We start from the raw sequence: 23426 nt of genomic DNA on the forward strand, positions 1-23426 counted from the left end.
CTTTTTTTAAAAAAAATAAAAAATAAAATTAAAATGTTCAATATCCCTAGCAATCAGGGATATGTAAATCCAATCTATACTGAGATTGTATCTCACTCCAGTTAGAATGACAATCATCGAGAATACAAATAGTGATAAATGTTGGTGAGGATGTGGGAGAAAGGTATACTCGTACATTGTTGATGGGACTGCCAATTAGTATAACCACTTTGAAAAACATAATTTCAGATTTTAAATTTTTACTTGGAACCTGGTCTTTAGCTGATAGTTTACACAATTCCTAGCATGGTGTTGAATAAAATTTTAAAATGTAGACAGTAAGGAGGGTCCTAGGGTATTGGCCTCATATATGAGATTCTAAGATGTAACAGGGACTAGGTCCAGGTAAACACTTTGAACTTGGTGGTAAAGAAAAACTTAATGAGACATACATACAATACCTGCAGCTCTTGTGCCCTAGGAGTTTCCTAACTCACTCTCAAACTTTTTACGGAATGGTGAATAAGAGCAAAGCACAGATGGACCTTATCAAAGAATACAATGCTGCCCTTGTAGGTTATAATTCATAGGGTCCCCAACATGGATGGAATTCTAGTCTAGCAGGATGAGTGTGTGTGTGTGTGTGTGTTGTGTGTGTGTGTGTGTGTTGCATGTACATGCTGAAATTATTAGGATATAACCTTATTTATTTATTTCATCTTTCAAGTTCAGTGATTCCAATCAGATATCAATAATTTATTTGAATTTCTCAACTCACATGAGTAAAGATACATTATATTTTAAAACCTGGCATGTTATTTTCTGCGGTGTCATTCTGTTTCTTGATAACATTATAGTTACTATGTGTTTATTGCAAAATCACCACATACCAGATGGCACGGACAGCATAGATAACCAGATCAAAAAAAAGCTGGGATGTTTGCAATTCACAACCTTGACTATGCCTGTGGGACAAGCTTAGCTAGCAGTTCTTCATCATATTTTATAAGACTCTCTTTCTCATAGGGTATTTCATTGGTCTCAGATGATTTCCATGCTTTCTTGTATTTAACCAAGAATAGTATTTTGTTCATGAAGGTTTGCTGAAAACATTATAAAATAAGTATTTTGGGGTGGGTGTGTATGTTCAGTGGTCAGACAGATATGCACTTAAGGCTGCATACTGCTCAACTTGGTATCTGTTAAACCAAATTGTAGTTCTCTGTACCTAAGTATTTAATAAAATTTCAAAAAGAAAATGGTAAAGAGAAATAATAATATAAAATGAACAGAAAAAAAACATTGGACTAGATAACCAAAGAGGTTATTTTAGACATGCACTGCTGTCTGATATCTTTGCAACCTCTCTGACCATCAGTATTTCAGTGTTACGGTAGCCTTCCCTTATCCAAGGTTCTGTTTTCCTGGCATACTCAACCAGAAAACTGTAATTGTATCATCTCATATTATCACAAGAAGAAGGCTGAGTATAGTACATAAAATATTTTGAGACACAGAGGGGGACCACATTTATGTAACTATTATTAAGGTCTAATTTATAGTTGTTCTATATTCTTATTATTGTTATTAATATGCCTTAATTATACATAAAACTTGAACATATGTGATATGTATAGGAAGAAACATGATATGTAGAGTTGGGTACTATCTTCAGTTTCAGACATACAGAAACTGAACATATCCCCCATAGATATGGGAGACTCATATATTAACAATGGGTTCCTTTAGCTTTAATGTTTACTACATCCTGGACATTCAACAAGGCACTACCAGATGATCATGTAAAAACACAGAAACTCTTAGGCCAGAATTTTCCAATCCTGTCATAAAAAACACCTATATGATTGCTAGTAGTTTTTGTTGCTGCCCTGTTGGCTCATGGAACCAGAGCTCTAAGGAAGATCAGGACTTGGTAAAGAAGGCCTTGCCAGTGAGGCTGTGACTCAGCCACCCATATGAGCAGGCAAGTGATAGGTTTTGACATGTTGTTCTTTAGGTTGTTCACAGGACTTAACCTGAGGTGAGGGATGATCCCCAGCTAAAAGGGAGGGGCTTTAACTTGGGTTATGCCACAAAACTCATAGGTAGCATTTGGCTGCAAATTGCCACAGGGAAAGTGTGCCTGCTTTGTGAGTATCGATGAAAGTTTCACTATAACTACTGCCAAGATAAAGCGGATGTAGGTAAAATCAAATGCTGAAATAAATTATCCTTGCAGAAATGTCTGGCTCATTAATAAAGGAAACCAAGCAACCCATTTAAAATAGATTATACTTATGGGAATGATTTATTGACATAAATAAACAAATTGGTTGTGACAAAAAGAATGAATCGTGCCCCAGAGGAAGTGGTGCTGGCATAAAACTTCACCCTAAATGAAATTTCAGAGATATTTCATGACATTGAAAGGGCAAAGGATAAAAATGCTGGAAGTTTATGCAAACTGAGGAAGCAATCTGAGAATTTTCCAAGATAGAGAAAAAATTGCTTTCTCCAAATAGTAAGTTATATGACCAGAAGAAGGCATTCACCAAGCTATTCTTGACAGGAGTTTTCAAAGAAATAAAACACTTATACTCAATGTTTCTAATGTTTTAAGTTATGGGACCCTAAATAAACATTAGTTTTCCTATTATTTTCAATTCCAAATGTATCTGTAAACTATGGTAAGAGACTTTTAAATGTTTTGACGAAAGTTTTTAAAGATCATTGAACAAATATAATTTTCCCTATTGATTATTAATATTTATTTGCAGTGTTTTAAAAATCATTTTTATGATCTTACACTACTGTGAAAACTGAGTACTGCTATATTTATCCCTGTATAATAAAATATCATGAAATTAGTGATCAGTAGTTCAAATTCATATACAATGCCATAATCACCACTATGACATGATTATCCAATTTTGTTTGGCAATATTTCTCACTATTATTCTTGAAGTACTATCCATGCAGGTGATTCAGTGTTGTTTATCAGTTTTCTAGAGACTCAATGCTTCTACTTTGCCTCCCTATAGATCTAACATGGGCCGGTTGTGCAATGTCAAACCTCTCCAGGTGCTTTGAGAAATAAATAGGGCCTCAAATTAGTACTATTTTGTTTTGTATTGATACCCCCTTACAAATCTCAAAATGATTCATCACTGCTTTCAGCCTCTGATAAATACTTAACTTCAATTACCTGAACAGATCTACCCCACCAACTTAAGACATTAAAAGAAGAAACAGGGGTTGGGGTTGTGGCTCAGTGGTAGTGTACTTGCCTAGCATTTGTGAAGCACTGGGTTCAATCCTCAGCACCACATAAAAATAAATAAATAAAATAAAGATAGTGTGTCTATCTAGAACTAAAAAAGAAAGAAAGAAGAAACAGTATTTAAAAGCATCAGTGACTAAATTATTTCTATGTCTAAAAGTTCTTTTTCATTATCAATCTTGTAATGAATAATCTCTTTGGAAAATTTGGATTTGATATATATTATTAACTTTTAACACTAGGAACTTCTTTTAATCATTTTCTATTGTAGCTTTGCAGTAAACTATGTATTTCTGACAAAGAAAACTTCATTCTCAATCAGGAGAATTATGAAGGAAGCAAGAGAGTGTGTGATGTGAGTGGCAAACAGTTTCTGAATAACAAGCTGGAAGGCAGTCTCTAGTGCTAGTCTCAGACGCTTATAGTTACTTTGTTTTTATAACCACAATTCACCAAATGGATTTGGTCAGCTGCACAGTCTAATTAATGACTTCCCGTGCTGTTAATTCAGTTGCCCTTGCTCACGCTGGTGAACTCTTGGGCCTCATCTATACCTTATACCTAACACCCAGATGTTTTTATAGCCTTTTGAAGCTTTAATAGCTTTGCTTCAGTTTTATGGTGCATTCCACAGGGATTGAGGTGGAATGAAAAGAACTGGAATGTCTGCTCCTTATTACCTGCCACCCCTCCTCCCTGTCTTCCAGTCTGGACCACACCTCTCTACTGGTCTAAACCAAAACGGGGGAAAATAACACAGGGTAGAACTTGTGAAAAGGAAACAAAAAGATAGAAGGGAGGAATAATGTATGACATCTTTCTCAAAATCAAAATAGGTGAGGTTAATGTCTAGAGTGAATTTTCCCTCTACACTGTTTTAAAGTTATAGGGTAGTAAATAGAAATTTTAAAGATTAGTCTAAAGGTACCTTATACTGTTGATGAAACTGATTTAAACTGTAAAAATAATAGCCATATTTTATGGAAAAGAATGTCCACCCCTCTAACACAGCCAATATTATTTTTACAGTTTTTTTAACTCTGTTGTTTCCAGATGTTTTATATAAACATATTTTATATAGCTTGAGGAATATATAACTTACGCAGTTACGCACTTTCAATGCTAAGGCTCTAATGCATAGTTGTGTTCAGTGAATTTATCATGATTTACTCCACCCTTTCTTATTACATACTTAGGTGGTTTTCATTTTTTTGCTCTAAGTTTTATGCATGAATACAGGTTAAGCTGCTATAACAAAGGGACACCAAAATATATTAACTCAAGATAATTTAGCCCTCTCCCATCAATGTTGGAAGTTAGACAGGTAGTCAAGGGAGTGGGGCAGTTAGGTTCATTCAGGAATACTATTTTGATCATCTTAATGTTTGTAGTAGTTTGCTGGAGCTGCCAAAGCAAAATATGACTGATGGCATGGCTTAAACATCAAAAATCTATTTCTCATAAACCTTGAGACTAAAAGTCCAAGATTGAAGGGTCGTTAGGGTTATTTCTTCTGTGTTCTCTCACCTCAGCATGTAGATTGTCATCTTTTCCCTGTGTTTTCATACAGTCTTACCTCCGTACATGTTCAGATTCAGATTTCCTCTGTTTCTAATGACATCATCATATTGGATTAGACCTTATTATAATGACCTCATTTAACCTTTTTGCCTCTTTCAGTATCTTTTCTCAAAATACATTCACATTCTAAGATACTGGGTGTTAGGACTTTGCTTATGAATTTTGAGAAGACACAATTTAGTTCATAACACTGTTCTGCTTGAGTATTGTCCTCCATACAGTTGAGGTTGAAAGGCCTTTTCATGAACATTCTCTCCCATGGGAAGGTCAAAGAGAGTGCAGGGCAAGTAGCTCCACCTTTAAGAAAATTGAACTAGAAAGTTTCATGCATCACTTCTGCTAATGTTCTGTGGACCTGACCTGTGGTCATGTATGGGAATGAAAGGGATGTAGAATCCATGTTGTCTGGATTGGATACAATACTTGGGTGAATGATAACCCACCCTACACATACGAACATGAAAGCTAATCTCTTACTTGAAGGAAAAAAGAAAGAGATTCATTATCCAACATCCATGCATCAGTTGATCTATGTATTCTGAATTAATTCAGTTGTGAAAACCTTAGGAGACAATCTTATATTGCTGGCTTGCTTTTGGTTTCAAAGCATGTACTATTTAAAATGTCTTCTTGCAGAGTTGGTGGATGCCTAGTGTCAGTTCTCATTCTTACAGTATTAATTCTGAACTTTCTGTAGGTCAATATTATATAGCTCTGCAATAAAATTTGTGAAAATAGTACAGCCTTGCCTCAATGTCTTCAGTTATAACTAAACTCACTTTATTAGTAAATAATTGATAGAGATTGGTTACTTTTGTCCACTTTATGCCATTTTGAAGAGTGTATCAAGTTTCTTAATGGCTTTCATTTTTCATATTTCTGTTGTTAATGGACAATTTCAATCTCTTGATTATTACTGATGTTTTTAGTGTGACTCTTCCAGTTCTTCAATTTAGATTCATTCATTTAGTTTTCATTCACAAGCATGTTGGAGCATCTACTATGTGTTAGGCATTGTTATAGGCCCTTGAGTTACAAGAATGACTTAAAGAAACAAAGTTGTTACCTATAAGTAGCTTACATTTGGGCTAGAGGAGACAGATAATAAACAAATGCATACATATACATATGATGCATAATGCAGTGTTTAGTATTACAAAAACAAAACAAGACAAGGGAGCCAGAGAATAATGAGGTAAAGTTGCTTAGAAAGGGTGGTTAGGCAAGGCTCATAGCTAACCTTAACAAAATAGGGGAGAGAACCATGTGGATATATGAGGAACAAACATTCGAAACAAACAGAGTAGCAAATGCAAAGACCTTGGGAATGTTCCAGCCAAACATAGCAGCTGTGAGGAGAGGCATGCTTGGTGGTTTTGATGAGCAGCAAGGGGGCTGCTATAATTAAATGTAGTAAATAAAAGGGGAAAAGGTAAGGAAAAGCCAGAAACAGCAGAATAAGTTGCTGGAGCTGCCAAATGTAGGACCTTATAGATCATGGAAAGGAATTTGGATTTTACACTAAGTGCAAGGATAGCCATTAGAGGATTTGGGACTAAGAAATGATGTTGGACTTGTTTTTAAGAGTATCACTCTGAATGGTGCCTATGCTTTTTGGAGGGTGTAAACAGGGGTACCTGTTAAGAGGCTATTGTAATTATCCAAGTAAGAAATGATGGGGTGTGGACGAGGATGGTAATGGGTAAAGATGTTAAGAGATAGTTAGATGGTAGATATAATTTAAAAGGAAGAGTTGGAATGATTAGTTAAATGATTAAATATGAGGAAAAAAGAAGATTTAAGTATGACTCTAAAGGTTTTGGAATAAGCAAGAATGGAGGTGCCAGTTCTACAGTCCTCTGGGGATGAATCTTAAAGGTCAATTTCACTGAAGTATGCTATGCATATTTAGGGTAGAGAATAGGTAAAGGGAAGAAGGGGCTCTTTCCAGGTAGAGAGAGCAGACAAATGGAAGAATTTTAAGAGGACTTAACATACTCTAAATTGTAGGCCAAATGTATGATGTTGCAAACAACTGTGAATGTGCCCCAAATAGTTGGAGTTTTACCTTGCATTTTTAAAAGAATATCCACTGGGCAAGAGATCTCTCCCCAAATGGGATATATAACATGTGGGACACCATCTTGTCAGAATTATTCCTCAAAGTTTCAAACCAATAGTCAACATGTTGACAAAACAGGGTCTAGAATTATATAGAAGCCCAATATCATTCATATAAAACAAAAACTCTAGGAGGGTTTTTAAAGATGTTTTTCATTTGTTCTCTCTCCTTTGAGTGGCCTATATTTGAAACCTCAGAGTTATTTTTCACTCCCTGCTCTACTTATATCATGTCCAACCTTTCAGAAAAGACTATGTTCAGGCTGACTTGGGTTTGAATCCTGGCCCTGCTGCTTAAAACAATTATGATCTTAGGTAAATCACTTCACCTGTCTGAGACTTGATTTTATCATCTGAAAAACAGATAATAATACCTATCGTATAAAGTTGTTGTGAAGATTAAATGAAATAATCACCATACATGGGCTAATTAAAGTATGTGAATTGCTGAGCATAATGTCTGGCAGAAATCAGTGCATGTTTGTGTGAACATTATTCCCCCTTTCTGTTCCCCATTCCCACTACACTAATCCAGGAGTCTAGAACTTCATTTGCCACGATGCTCCTCATAACTTTCTGTTCTCAGCTCTCTTATGGTTCAGTTTGTTTTTTACCCAATTCTCATCTGAATCAGCTTGAAAGAAATATGCTTATTCCTATCTTCCTCAGACTCCTAGAGCAGGTTTCATCTGTCTTCATCACTTTGTTCTTATATCACCTTGTGCTTTTACTTGGTTGTTCTCACCTAAATTGTGTACCTCCACAGTGTAAACTTCTGTCTTGCATTTCATTCTTTGTTTCATCCTATACCAGGTCTTAGCCTTCTTAGTCATACTACTGGCTATTTGTATCACCATCTTCTGTACTTATAAATCTATAGGGACACTCTAAGTATTTCCCTAAATTTACCTAAATGGGACACAGCTCCCACTTAATGTAGCAGAAAATATAATATTAATCTACAACAACCTGCACAAGTTCCTGGGTTCAACCCCTAGCACCCCCTCCCCTGAAAAAAGTAAATAGTCTACAACAATCTACAATTATTAATGAATGACATATCTGTTGATTCATTTACTGACTTACTCAGCTAATTGAGTGAGTGCTGCTTCACTTACATAGCTTTACTGGGTATATAGCCATGTATATTATAGACAAAGTCCCTAGAATTTATATTTTCTAGTTTATATCAAAGTCGGTTTCCTTTAAAAGTGGTTTTAGTACTGCTTTGATCCATGTATGTGTCCTACCACATGGGAAAGTAAGAGCATATTACCAATTCAAAGGAAACAAGACTGTTTTTGAACTATACCACTTTTACTGAACTATTTATCTGTGATACTATAAAGAACCAAGTTAAAGTGACTCCCCAACCTCACAATTTTCATTGTTAATATTTTATCAACTTTTGGTGTTCGATAACTATAAAGTAGCCCTTAAAGTCCAGCTTTAGTGTAAGGGAGGACCTATTACTCTAATCCAGAGGTGATCTATCTCAATCATTTGGGACAGGTTGATGGAAAGTGCAAAACCTCTCTGCCGGGACTATGTTTCTAACACACAGGTAGGTCATTTTATAAAACAAGTAGAATCACTGATGGTAACTATGAGATCCTTACTGTCAGTGAGCAAACTGCCTTCTTGTTGCTTATAACATGGACAAGATGGTTATTGTGAAGGATAGATGTTTGAAAACAAGTCTACCTTTAAAGACATTCTATTTAGTAGGGCATATTTGACATGGAATGGTCTACTTTTATGGAGAAGAGTTAAAGTTGAGACACATTAAGTTCACATCCACAGGACCAAGAGAAGCATCTGATAGCTCAAGAAGTTTTCTTTCTTTTTTATACTACAGTGAATTATTTTTTGTAGTTGTGTCTCATTGTCCTGTATTAAGATATAAATATTTTGTTGGTTATGCTTTCTATTGAGTTTTTAAATTTGATTTATTGTATCCTTCATTTCAAGGACCAGCTTTCCCTCTCCTTGGTCTATACCCAAAGGACTTAAAAACATCATACTACAGGGACACAGCCACATCAATGTTTATAGCAGCACAATTCAAAATAGCTAAACTGTGGAACCAACCTAGATGCCCTTCAGTAGATGAATGGATAAAAAATGTGGTATATAAACACAAAACATACTACTCAGCAATAAAAGAGAATAAAATCATGGCATTTGCTGGTAAATGGATGGAGTTAGAAAAGATAAGGCTACGTGAAGTTAGCCAATCCCCAAAAAACAAATGCTGAATGTTTTCTCTGATATAAGGAGGTTGATTCATAGTGGGGTAGGGAGAGAGAGCATGGGAGGAATAGACAAACTCTAGATAAGGCAGAGGGTTGGGAGGGGAAAGGAAGGGGCATGGGGTTAGAAATGATGGTGGAATGTGATGGACATTATAGTCCAAAGTACATGTATGAAGACACAAATTGGTGTGAATATACTTTGTATACAATCAGAGATATGAAAAATTGTGCTCTATATGTGTAATAAGAATTGTGATGCATTCCACTGTCATATATAAATAAAAAATTAATTAAAAAATAGATACAAATATTTGTGAAAGAGAACTTTTATCTCTTTTTATTTAGGGTTGATTATGTTAGACTGCTGAGAACAAATCCCTGCCAGGAAATGTGGAGGATGACCCAAACAGTCTATCTAGTTTGTCACTCTAATATGAATGTTTAATGACTTAAGGAAAAATGATTAGGGGCAGAAAGAAACCATATTAGGAAAAATTATGGGAGATGATAATTTTTTTAAAAAGACACTGGAAGGGCAGGTATTTTTAGTCATTTTCACAGCTCTTATTAGAGTTACCAGAAATGGCACACAATATTTCTGTCCTGTCAATCAAAATTGAAACAGGCAATGATAGCTGACACCATCCATGTTTAGTAAGAAGGTTCCACTGATGAGTGATAACCAGATTTCACAGAGAGCAATTTTAAACTTTTGCCTGCTCTTTATTTGCACTGAATGTTTTCTAGGTACTTTGAGAGGTATTTTTAAGCTATCTATATTTCTGATACAGCTATGCAAACATATAGAGGTATTTATTTAATATAAAAGTAGGAAAAGTATCAGAAGGAAAGAAAGAAAACTTACAAGAAAGTTCTTGTAAGTATAGCTCACTAACCTAATGAAGTCATCACAATTTAAAAAAAAATGTAGATAAGAGTCTCATGTTCTTCTACCCCATGAATCCTCTCTGTTCCATTACTGCTCACAGAATGCCATGATAAAATCTTAATACTATATATGTAGAAAACTTGTGGAAACCTCTGGAATCATATAACCAGATAAATGCAAGAGGAAGCATAGAAATTTGTATCTGGGTCACATGATTCCTTATTGCCTTGGAAAGTTCAGTGGTGAGCCATTCACCTGCTAAGGGTCCCTTTGCTCTCCTGGTGCATCATTTTTATACCAGCCATATGAGAAAGTATAGTGTTTTCCATATTACTTCCTGAGTCATACTATTTCTTGAGTCCTGTGCCATTCAGGTTTTTCTGGTTGTTATTCCTGTACTTCATTTTCCTGAAGCTTGTCTCCCCTTCATTATAGTGGATATGTTTGAGAGGCCATGCCTAAGTGGTTTGCATTTAGAAGCATGGGAAAATTCTCCAAGCATTTAATTTAGACAATTACATATGTATGCTAGGAGACTGAAATTCACATGAGAGAAGCAAGAAATTTTTTGTTCTGCCACCTTGGCACAGATAAGAAACCATCTCTCTTCTTTTGGGGGCAGGAAGTTTGTTTTAAAAATTAGTTGTAGCATTGTGAGAAATCTGACATGGGCCATAGACTAATTTTTTTTTTCAGTGACAGAGAATCAGACAAAATAGAGAAAAAACAATATTACAGAACTTGAGATATTAGTTTTTCTTCTTCCTCCACTTGCAAAAGTAGATTTATAGAGCACAAATATTTCCTTTGATTTTTACCAGAATATACAGTTTCTATAACAAAACAAAAATTTAAAAAGCAATTCTGTTTAAATACATCTAGAAATTCCATTATTTTGGGGCTTGGGATACAATACAGTGTACTCACATAGAACTTCACAATCTGCCAAAGAATTAGGCAGTATTTTAGACAAAGTATTTTAGATGAGAATTTGGATTATTAAGTGCCAGGTCCTGGGAACTTAATATACAGTTTCCAGAGGAAGTAATGACACAGAACACACAAGCTGGAGACACCCTGTCATGAAGCATGGGTTGCTGGTGCCAAAGGTTAATGATTGTACCTTTCTTTTGTTCTTACTTAAGTAGTTATAGAGCATTTTAAATATTCCTGGTGTTGCTATTAGTATCCTTCATGAGTAATCTTTCCACACCCTGTGACCACATGTCACCACTGAATATTTTTGAGGCATAGACTGAACACCTAGTTTCTTTCATCATCCTGTCATCATCTCAGTTTTAACACGAAATAACCTTTGCTTCATACATACTGTTCTTATTCTATTAATTGAAACATGATTTGCTTCAAGTAAGAATAATGGGAATCATGTCAAGCCATGCTCATCTTTATTCTTCCATTTAGAAATCTGAAGCCAATAACTTAAAAAACAAGAGCCAGAGTAGAGCATATCAGATTAGATATATATTCCAGGCAAGACACATTTCTTTGGTAAATGACATACATGAGTCTGAAACTTTATGAAAACAGAAGATAAATTCCTCCTTTAATTTTCTACTGAAAATTACATATTAGTGATTATTTTTCTCTCAAAATTTTTACTTTACAAAACTGGCCATTCCTAAATATATAAATAATTAAGTTCATTCACAGATGACTTTATTAAAGTTTGTTCACCTTGAACACCATAACTATAGCTACCATTATTCAACTTTAGTTTCCTGACTCCTCCCCTCAGAGTCATACGCCATGACCCATTCCCCAGCCTCAACTCTTTCCTCTTGCTGTTTTCCTCACATGCTGCTGTAATAATGAACTTCTCTCAGTTCCTCCATTCCATCAGCTTCATTGTCAAATTCAAACAGTCATTGCTTTTCCTTTTCCCTGTGTCTGCAGTGCTCTTCCTCTTCTTTCTCCCTCATGTGTCCATCATGTTTTAAGTTTTCTGTAATTTTTGAATCTTTTGATGAGCCATATATCTAACTTCCATTCCTTCTCGGACGTGCTCGCAGAAGAACCTGAATTTATTCTCCTCTTAGTACCTCTCTCCTTTCTTTACACCCGTATTATCATATCACTTCATTAGATAAATGTACAAACACAAAACAGATAGTTTTCCAAGTTGATTTATCCCATCCCCAAGTATATTTTTCCAAGTATTAAAAATACTTCAGCCCTTGCTTTCAAGTTAATCTCCTCAATGGAGAGTCTGCATTATATACCAGGCACACCATACGCTGACCGCTTCTTGCTTTGTCTTCTGCAGCTCTTCCCCTTTACTCCTACATGGCGGCCATACTGCATTTCTTATACTGCTTCCCAGAGTTCAAGCTGCTTTCCATCCAAAGGAAACTTCTTGACACCTTTATCACAAACGTTGTCACCCCTACCAAGAACACTGTTTTCCACCTCTCTGACTCAATTGGAAAAGTGAGGCATAGATACATTTTACACACACACACACACACACACACACACATTACGTAATATATAATATATATATTCAGTGCTCAGACTCCGAATTATTCACAGTGCAATACACATTTTATTTATGAAATATATTTCATAGCCATGGCTCAGTTATTATTTAGGTAATTGTATTTTTAACATCTTTCTCCCCAACTAGACTATAAACTACAAGAGGCAGTAACTATGTCTGTCTTGTATAGGAACATTTATTCTGAATCTGGGCCATTTTGTAGCATATGAGGGAAAAATGACAATGAAGTATAGGGTTAGGAAATGATGAAAGCAAAGATGTTGGAATAGATGATAAAACATCTTGATGGCTGTGACAAACAATTTATAGTTTATCCTAGAGACAGTGAATATATAGAAGCTTAAATGATCAAATCTGTGTTTTAAAAAATAAATCTGGCAGCAGATAGTATGGCTGATATGACAGACTGAGAGCCAGAAGACTACTATAGTAGGTGATAAAAAATGGCCACACATTTCTTCTGTCTCAATATGCACATCCTTTTTGCATTGTGACTTTGTTACTCTTCTTATACCAAGCATGTGACTTTGAGCATAACTGTGAAACTTGCTTTGGCCAATTAGACATTATCCACCATGATGGAAGCCAGGGTGTGAAAGCATTTGCACACTGGGATTTTCCTGGGACTTAACTAAGAACTTGAGGCCACCACATGAAGCAGCCTTACTGAAGCAGTGAATCTCAACAGATTTTTGAATTTCTATACTTTGTTTATATGTATAATACTCCTCTCCCACCTTTAGAAACATCTCTTACTTCAGGCAGTGATATTCACTGGTACATACTAGAATCTTGTGATAGGAGGAGGCATATATAATTTGACCTCATTTCACAGGAGAATCCAACATACTCTATGACTGTAAATTGAAAAACATTCTATAAATTTTATGGACCAACGAATAAACAGTTAACTCAGCCTGAAGAGTTAACAGACTCCACAAAGGAAGTGACATTTATGTTAGCTCTGAGGAGAAAGAATAAATATTTCCCAGACAGAGCAGTGAGGGTAGGGTATTTTAGACAAAGATATATAGAGCACACACTCTTAAACATTCTAGGTATTGCTAGTGAAGCCATGGTACTTTCAAAAAAAAAATCTATGGAAGTTATTTTGCAAGTCTAAAGTTTGCAGAAAGGTCATTAAAGTAGATTTTCATTAAATTACTGCCTTTCATTAAAATATTCTTATTTTCAGTAACTTGATTTAAACATTACCAAGTAATTTCCACCTAAGTCTCATCCCTAAGAATAAGTTACACACAAAATAGGATTTGATAATTGTTTTATCTGCCTTCATTGTCAAACAGTTCTGATAACTCTAAAATGATGGTGATTTTATGAAATTGAATTTAACTCTGATTTTTCCCTCTGAGTTCATTAGCCTCTCATGAAATTGCTAATATCAAGATCTACTTTCTGATTCTCATAATACAGAACTATTAGTATTTTCCTTAACACATGCACACATATACCTTCAAGGTAAATACCCACTTCCAAAGGCTGATCTTTATGTAAATAAGTCTCTGAAGAATATTATTATCCTCTAACACTTCTGTATTTCTTTGGTGAAGTATATAGAACACCTTCTCTCTTCTGCACACACACAATAATAAGATTAATCTTTAAAAGAATCATCTTTACAAGCTGACCCTGTCTGCCTTTAAGGAAAAATCAACCAATGAGAAGATGCTTTGGTGATGTAAAACCTATTAAATTTCTCTCTTTCGGACATAATTGGGTAAGAGACTTCTCAGGACATCAATCATGCAATGAATTTCTTTTTCTCCCATGACTAATCTTAGCTCATAAGATTGTGGTACTTCACAAACACATTATTTTAAGATAGGCTTGAAATGGTTATGCAAAATGGTTATACAAAATCATTAAACTAGAGAATTTTATGTTTACTTTTTTTAGATTACAGGATCTTGCTATGTTGTCTAAGCTGGCCTTGAATTCCTAGGCTCAAGTAATCCTCTGCCTCAGCCTCCCAATTAGCTGGGACAACAGACATACACCATCACACCTGGCTGAGATTCTTTTCAAACTTTAGCATCTATACCCATTGGCATTTGCTAGTATTTCCTCACCTTTCTTGAAAAATCACTTACTTCTATAGGTTGATCTTTATGTAAATAGACAATACATTAACACCACAGCCACCAGCATATAAGCAATTATTTTCCTCATATATAGATATATGAATTTTACGGGTTCCACTGATGCTTCTAAATGCTTGCTAATGTCCAGAGAAGCCCTAGCCCAAGTCAGATGAAGGCTCCTACCACATAGGCCTAATTCTGTGAAGAGTGATAGGCAGGACAGAATGAATTTGTGTTGGTTTCCACCAGTCAAGTACACAAAAATACAGGAGCTAAGCTAAAAACTTCAGGCAAGTCTTATTCATGCAATAGCTTATTCCCATTCCTTCTTCCTCTACTTTTCAGCAGGAATACAATAGTAAGAATGTTGTGAAAAACATAATTTCAAAGAAGAAGATTATAATACCTGAGAAGACTGGTGGTTTATCTGATCTGACATCCAAGGAATAAAGCAACTCAGACTGCTAAACCAGCTGTGTAATTTGGAGAGCAAGATGTAATTCAAAGTTGATGACTATGAATACTCAAAGTAGGAAAATTAATACATTAGAACCACTTTCTCTCTCTCTCTCTCTCTCTCTCTCTCTCTCTCTCTCTCTCTCTCTCTCTCTTCCCATCTCTCCCTCTATTTCTCTCTTTCAGGATATCCTAGAAATCCTTTGAAAAAACTAAGTTAATTTCTGGCACTTGAATCATTCTTGGGACTTTTCTACTTGTTCACTTCATGATAATACAGTTGTACTGGGACAGGGTGAAATTATGGGGTCATACAGTCTTTTGAATCTGACCATGAAGAGTGTCTCTCTCTTATGGGAGAGTGACAAAGCATTGTAACTTCAGTGAGCCACACTTTCTCACCAATTAAAATAAATAATATTAAATTATTAAAATAATATATATAAAGCCCAGGGTGGTGGCAAATACCTATAGTCCCAGCTAGTCAAAAGGCTGAGGGAGAAGAATTGCTTGAGCCCAAGAGTTTGAGACCAGCCTGCGCAACATTGTGAGACCCATCTCAAAAAAAAAAAAAAAAAAAAAAAAACCATAAATAAAATTCTTGGAAAGTAATAAATACTCAAGAAATAGCAGCTATAGTTATTTACTATTTTCCCATATACAAATGATATTTAAGCCACTCCACTTTACCTTTCAGAGTTGAAAACCAAACTACATAAAAACAATTATATAACCATAATAGATTTACTAATCTTCCACTAATTTTACTCTACTTTTTGATTTAGAAATCATTTATTTCAATGGATATCATTTTTTGAGAAAATTTATAGACAGGTAACATTTAATTCAGTTTTAGAGAATAGTAAGGCATTTCCTATTTAGATAAGGTGGAAAAATATTGAAAAGGAACACCTAGATAAAAGAAAGAAAGTTTTAAAATTATAGCTATTTGTAGAATGGCTATTTGAACCATCTAATGTTTTGCAACAGGACATATATAAATATGGCATGGACAGGATTCACTCATGTACAGAGAGGTTTCGTTAAAGTTGAAATATTACCTTCCAAGTCACAGTGTTGCTTTTCTTTATAACATACTGTATTAGTCTGTTTTTCATTGCTTAAACAAAATACCTAGAGACCAAGTGATTTTGAAGAAAAAAAAAATATTTTTTTTAGGTCTAAGAGCACCAGCTTCTTTTTGGCTCCAATGAGGGCCTTGTAATAGAACACATGTGAGACTATTAACACTGTAAGATAGGAAATCAGAAAGCAGGGAGGGCTAATCTTGTTCTTTTATAACAATTCAGTAGCACAGCAACTAACCAGAGTCACCTGAGAAATACGCTAATTCCTTTCAAAACAGTGCCCTGCAATGACCTGATTATCTCCCACTAGGCCCTACCTTTCTTTTAAAGGCTCCACCACCTATTAATACTGTCACATTGGGTACTATACTTCCAGTATATGAAACTTAGTGAATACATTCAAAGCATATCCAAATTATAGCACATACCATTAGAAGATGCATAATACACACTATCTGCGTGTGTGTGTATGTGTGTGTGAGAGAGAGAGAAAGAGAGAAAGTGAGAGAGAGAGAGAGATATTTAAGCTTATATGGACTTTTCTTCAAGTAAAAAATATTATTCCTTTGCTCTTCTTATGATTTTTAAAAAAGTATCCCAATGTACTATTTTACTTCATACAAGGTAAAAGTAAATTTTATAAACCATCTTTCAATAAGACAATATAAATAGTTGAAAATAGTATGAGATCTAAAAAACATCTCTTGGTTTTGATTCATGTAGAAGTTTACATGAGCAATACAAAAGTTAATAATATCAAATTATGTATTAAAGAAGTATTGTCTGTACTAAAGAAGTATTGTCTAAATGTGCATGTGTTTGTTTTAAGAGTTATCTGGGAAGGTTGCATTACTCTTATTCACATGGTAAAAAACTGAATTAACCATCAAGTCAATGAATGCATGGAACCATTCACCTTTAATACTGTGGGTGTGAACACATTCTTAAATTTTGCTCTAAGTTCCCTGTCATTTCCTTGAAGTATATTAACTGAATAAAAAGTCTTCATGTCTTTAAACAGGACTATGTGGATGTGCTCAATAGTTCAAATATATTTGATGAGTTTTATCAGACATGACTTTAATGTATTTTTAGACATATACATGATATGTTATAAAAAGAATAATTCAATTTGACGAATGGCATGTACTGAGTTGTCTATATCCTCTCTCCCCTTTGTAATCAATATCAAGTCTTTTTGTTTTTAAGTGCACTTTAGTTATATATAATAGTGGAGTTCATTATGACGTATTTATACACATATATAACATAATTTGTTCCATTTCATCCCCCCAGTACTCCTCGCTTCCCTTCCCTCTTCCTTCTCCTGATCTCTTCCTTTGCTCTACTGGTCTTCCTTCTATTTATTCACATTTTTAAATTGGAGCATTATAATTATACATAAAAGTGGGATTCATTGTGACATTTTCAGTATATATACACATAGCATAATTTAGTCAACCTCATTCTGCTTTTTCTCTCCTTTCCCACTCCTCCTGCCCCCTTCAGCCCCTTCTTCTGCACTACTGTTCTTCCTTCTGTTTTCAGGAGGTGGAGATTTGTTTGTTTGTTTGTTTTAATTCCTTATGCCTCTTATATGAGAAGACATTGACCCTTGACTTTCTGAATTTGGCTTTACTTCACTCAGCATGATACTCTCCAGGGCCTTGTGCATGCAAGGCAGGCACTTTACTAATTGAGCTATATCCCCAGCCCCAGTTCCATCCGTTTACCAGCAAATACTATAGTATTTGCTTTATGGCTGACTAGACCTCCATTATGTATATTTAAAATCAGCATAATAGAGTAATAGAGTCATTCCAAAGTTTATAGTAGCACAGTTCACAGTAGCCATGTAATGGAACTAGACTAGGTGTCCATCAATTGGATGAATGGATAACAGATAAAGAAAATATCATGACTTTTAGAAGTAGCTTACTAGAATTACAGGTCGTCAGGTCAACCATGGCTTATAGAATTTCATCATGTAAAGCTGAGGTGTATGGAGGAGGAACCAATAGTCTTGGACCCATTGTGTTTTTCTATCCATATTAAATATTATACACAGGAGTGCTTGTCTAAATGTGCATGTGTTTGTTAATGCCCATGTCATCCTACAAATAATTAGAGTTTGTTAGAATTTGTATGTGTAATGCAGAAAAATCCACTGTGTACAGCATGCTTAGAAATGTGAAATTCTCAGGTAAATTTAGAAATAAAGAATATTTCCTGTTTCCTCTGCCAGCTGTTAAGGAGAAAGCTAGTTTTATCACTCCAGTTCCAGGAGGCGTGGGACCCATGACAGTGGCGATGCTTCTGAAGAATACTCTTCTGGCAGCTAAAAAAATCATTCACTAGACGTCATGGAAGAATCAAGCAACTGAGGTTATGCTGTGTATTTCTTTGACAAAGGGCAAAAACCTTTATATTTTACTACAAAGTTATTTATTTCTACATTATATTTATTTTTTCATGGATGGAATCATTGTGGATCAGATGATTCATGCAACTTTGTGCATTTCCTGCTGATTTTGAGTTTTAGGAAAAACCAAAATAATTCCAGTGAAATTTTGGTAATAATTGCTTATTATTAACAAAGGATATTTGTTCATAATAAAACATTAAAGGGTTCATAATAAATAGATATATTTTTGACACAAGTAACTATTGCACACAGTGTGTTTTCAACAAATATTTTGTCAGTCAAATGGGTACCCACATGCAATTTTATCACAGACATGCTCAATTTTTACTATATTCTGTGTTTTATGTCGTATGCTGTAAAAGAGCTTACTTGATACAAGAAAGATGGAATACTAAAAATCAAAATCTTCCCAAATGCAACCTACAAGGCCATCCTATTGAAAAATTATGTCCTCTTTAAGAAAAATATTTAAGGAAGGCAAAAGATACAATGCTACTTGTAAAAGTAATTATATCACACTGTGAATAACTACTCGTCATAATAAAATATACATTAAGAATATGTTATGTTTATATATCATTGTTTCTTCCTGTAAAAAGTTTTTGGACCATACAGTCGCTGAAAAATGATGGGAAAATCCAAAAATATAGAAAAACCACAAAACTTTGGTTGTATTTTCCTGCAAATATCAGAAAAATAATATATTGTATGAGTAAAATGATCATTAAAGAAAAGCAACTGGTATGTCTGTCCACACATTCAGTAATCTAAAAGTAAAAAATAATAAATTCAATGTGCCAAAACAAAACTATAGGATGCAAGTAAAACTTTTATGCTTTGTGCTCACAGTAATTCTCTCTTCTGTTATGGCATTTTGTTCTCAAAATAGATGTAATGTTCCTAACATAATTTATATTAATACATGTGAATGTTAGTTAAAGGCTATTTTGAGGCTATTGGAACAATGTAATTAGTGTTCTGTTTTCATGCCCAAATCTCAGTATGTTTACGTAAAAATAATAATTCTTATTCAATGCATGTTTTTATCAGTGCATTTCTCTTGATCATTTGTGTGATAATAGACTTGATGTTTATAATTAATACCATTTCAACAAAATAATAAAAAGTAATTTGAAGAAGGATAGCCGTGTTCTCTTTTTGTAAGAACAGCTGTTTCTTTGTCCATATTTTGTTACCCAGTTTACTGCATGCTTAAAAAACATAGCAAGTTTTGCAAACTTGAAAGAAAAAAATAGTATAAAATATTCTACAATCTGTCCAAACCAACTTTGTCCAGTAATTCTGACAAAAATTTAAATCCAGAGTTTGCAAGCAAACATTTTAGAAAGGGCCTCTTTAAATTTAAAGGGTGCCTAACTCCCTAACTAAAATGACCAAAAGTACATGTGTGCAAGGAAGGTTATTTTGGAATTATATTCAGTAGTCAGCCTTCCCAGAGTCTATTCTATTTAAAATATTATAAAGAAAGACTACAGGGGAGGGAAATTGAAGTTAACTCTGTAAATAGCAAAGAGCTGAGGATTTATAGCCACTGTGCTGAGATAAGAGGTTGGTGGTTTTGATGCCAAGGAATTAGAAAGAATTAGAAAGAACTGGGTTTGAGATCAAGGATAGGGGAATTCTTGCTGAAACTAGCTTATCAGTATTCTTGAAAACAGCAGAACAACATTTTTTATATCAAGGGTAGGGAATGGGTAATTTGATCAGATACCAAAGGCAGGGTGGATTGTTTATAAAGATTTAATATAAACCAGGCACAGTGACACACACCTGTAATCCCAGCAGCTCAGGAGGCTGAGGCAGGAGCACTGTGAGTTCAAAGCCAGCCTCGGCAATTTAGCAAGGCCCTAAGCAACTCAGAGAGACCCTGTTTCTAAATAAAATGTAAAAAAGGGTTGGAGATGTGGCTCAGTGGCTGAGCACCCCTGGGTTCAATCCTCAATATAATAATAAAAAAATTGAGTTCAGTGGGCCAAACTCAAGCCTTTACATATTATGTCATTGCCTCAAACTCAGCAAGAAGAGGACTCAGAGGATCCTGACTGAAGATTGGTGCAGGAAGGAGCCTTTGTCAACACATAAAAGAGATAAAGCCAATTCATTGGTATTATGTCTTTATTTATGGATACACAGAGTCTGTAAGATATACACACATGTTGGCCCTACAGAGGAGCTTGGAGACATACATTTTCTTTTCCTACTCCATCAGTATCTAGAAAGAAGACCCTTAATAATAAATGGGATTTCAGCAATAATATAAACACATGGAGGTAAAAAGGAACTTAGCATATACTTATGAAAGTAAGGGTCTCAGATACAAATGAAAAGTGTGAGGTGCAAGGTGATGGAAATGCAGCTGGGTTAATATGCAAAAACTAGACTAGAGGAAACCATGCTAAATCAGAATGTATATTATATTTACTAAGTGATGAGAATTATAGTTAGAGGATAGAAGATGTTATCATCAGTTAATATAAGGAAGTTGTAAAGAGGAGGTGGTTTTGGAGAAGAGATAATATGTTCAGTTTAAAACATGTTGAGTTTGAGGCAATGACATAATATGTAAATAAGTGTCCTGATGTAATATCAGTATGGGAAGAGGACAGGTTTTCCTGGCTAGTGGGGAAATTTTAAGATTCATTAGCACATATTAGCTACAAAATCTCTCACCCTCTTTGTGACCACTGTAAATACTGTGGCTCTTTCTACTTGTTCAGTAGTAACCACTATCCTTAATTGAGTACCTGTCATGTGCCAAATACCTCCCTCTGTGCACGCGTGTGTGTGTGTGTGTGTGTGTGTGTGTTTATTTCTTATTAAAAATTTTTACTTGATAGATGAGGAAATTGCTCCTAATCATTAAAACATCTCACCTAAAGCACATGTATAATAAAGAAGAATCTGAATTTAAAATAAGCTCTGTTAGGATAATGTGAGTCAGAGCCCACCCCTCACACTTTACTCTGTCTCCCTTCAATGACCTCTACACCTATAATCCATTCTCATTTTTTAAAATCCTACTTATTAAAAATTCATTTCAATGAAACTTGTTCATGAAAAACACCATGAAAGTCTGAGTAAGCACGACTTCTAGACTCTCTGCCTTTTATGCACATGTTGATGGTGCTCATAATTTCCTACCCAGTGTTTTAGGCATGTGGTACTCTTCCTAGCTCTCTTTAGTTCTCTGAGGTCAGAATATCTGCATTATGTATTTGTGCCTTATCACATCCAATGCCATGGACATAGTAGACAATGAGTAATTTCCAAATGAAGGAATAAATAGCAAATAAGACTATGAGAATTACAGAATAAATTTAGAGAGAAAAACAATAGATGAATGGATATGTCTTGCCAATGACCAGCTACAAATGCTGGTTGAGTTAGTTTAGTGAAAGAGCGGGGAGGTGGGGGAAGAAAATATGAGTACACGAGAAAGACAGACGGACGGAAGTGGAGGGAAGGGAGAAAGGAATAAGAGGAAAAGGAAAGGGAAAAATAAATTTCTAGATGGACTTATGAATAGAGGAGAGAGAGGAATAAATTAAAGACAAAAAATACGGGATGAGAGAAAAATGGTAGTGGAGCCTCCATCTCTTTTCTCACTCTGACTTGCCTTACCATTTCTTAGGAATAAATAAAGATGACAGAAAAGCCACTTTCCAACAACACATCTCCCACTTCAAGATTGGGAGAAAGGACTTTTGGGTGAGAGGGTCAAAGAGATGAAGGTAATATATTTTCCTATGAACCGTGCAAGGGGGATGAATGTGTACTTCTGTAGATGTTTCCCCACTCTGGTAAATTAGGCTATATCATTTGTATGGGCCCCAAAGGAAAAGAAGCAGGTGGAATGACTTAGAGACATTTTCTGTATAAACCTTAAACCAGAGTGGTAGATAGATACAAATGTTAGGGAGGTAACTCAGTGGTAGAGCACCCCTAGTTTTAATCCCTAGTAACACACACACACACGCACACACAGAATTGGGATAAGTGTGAAAACCTATAAAACTGAACTGTTCTAGTTCCATTTAGTTCTTACAAAGATGATCATTGTACTTCTATATCTCAGTGTTAGAAATAAAGGTATTTGTGCTGGGGATGTAAACCTGCGGTAGAGCACTTGCCTAGCATGCACAAGGCACGGGGTTTGATCCCCAGCACTACAAAACAACAATCAAAATAGCAAACAAAGACATCCAATGTGAGTTCTAACATCCCCTCCAGAACCTACAAATGGATTTGGGATGGTTTATTTGATACTTTGTAAATGATTTCTTAAATTCTCACCAACAATGCCAAGAAGATTCTTTTATTTATGTTTCAAATATTACTTGCCTGGGGAAAATGATGTTCAGAAATTGACTTAATAAACAGTTTTTTTTAAATAATCTTAAAGGCAAAAATACAAAATGTGGGCACATCTAAAATGAGTCAAGTGCTACATTTTCTTTTAACTTTAAAACGATGACTCTTGTGGTAAGTGATTGCCCAAGTTATAATGAGTACAGCAAGCTCATTCTTGTGTGATTTCTAAAGCCAAATTCATATTTGAATACAGAAAGGGATCTTTTCTGATAAATCTAACTCACTGGGTGGACATGATACAAATGATAACCTATCTTGACTTGAATAGGTTTTCAAAGTACAGAAAACACGAGCAATTCAAATTCCAGGTAGAAAGACACAGCACTTCAGTAAAAATATT

At 35.0% G+C, this 23426-nt stretch overlaps 1 protein-coding gene across 3 annotated transcripts in view; it reads left to right on the plus strand.

Moving 5' to 3' along the window:
• Positions 1-19976, plus strand: part of Mthfd2l (methylenetetrahydrofolate dehydrogenase (NADP+ dependent) 2 like) — a 110446-nt gene extending 90470 nt beyond the window's left edge. For 2 of the 3 annotated variants that reach the window (XM_046458601.2, XM_046458609.2), the window contains one exon: positions 18515-19976. In XM_046458601.2, the coding sequence (XP_046314557.1) occupies positions 18515-18627 (113 nt within the window). In that variant the 3' untranslated portion in view covers positions 18628-19976. Of the gene's footprint in view, positions 1-15070; positions 17240-18514 lie in introns of those variants that run through there. The other variant, XM_058584085.1, reaches the window with a different exon arrangement.
• Positions 19977-23426: the final 3450 nt, after the last annotated feature.

Source organism: Marmota monax, unplaced genomic scaffold (assembly GCF_021218885.2).
Source record: "Marmota monax isolate L192 unplaced genomic scaffold, Marmota_monax_Labrador192_F-V1.1 WCK01_AAM20220418_F8-fsc00112, whole genome shotgun sequence".
Lineage (NCBI taxonomy): Eukaryota > Metazoa > Chordata > Mammalia > Rodentia > Sciuridae > Marmota > Marmota monax.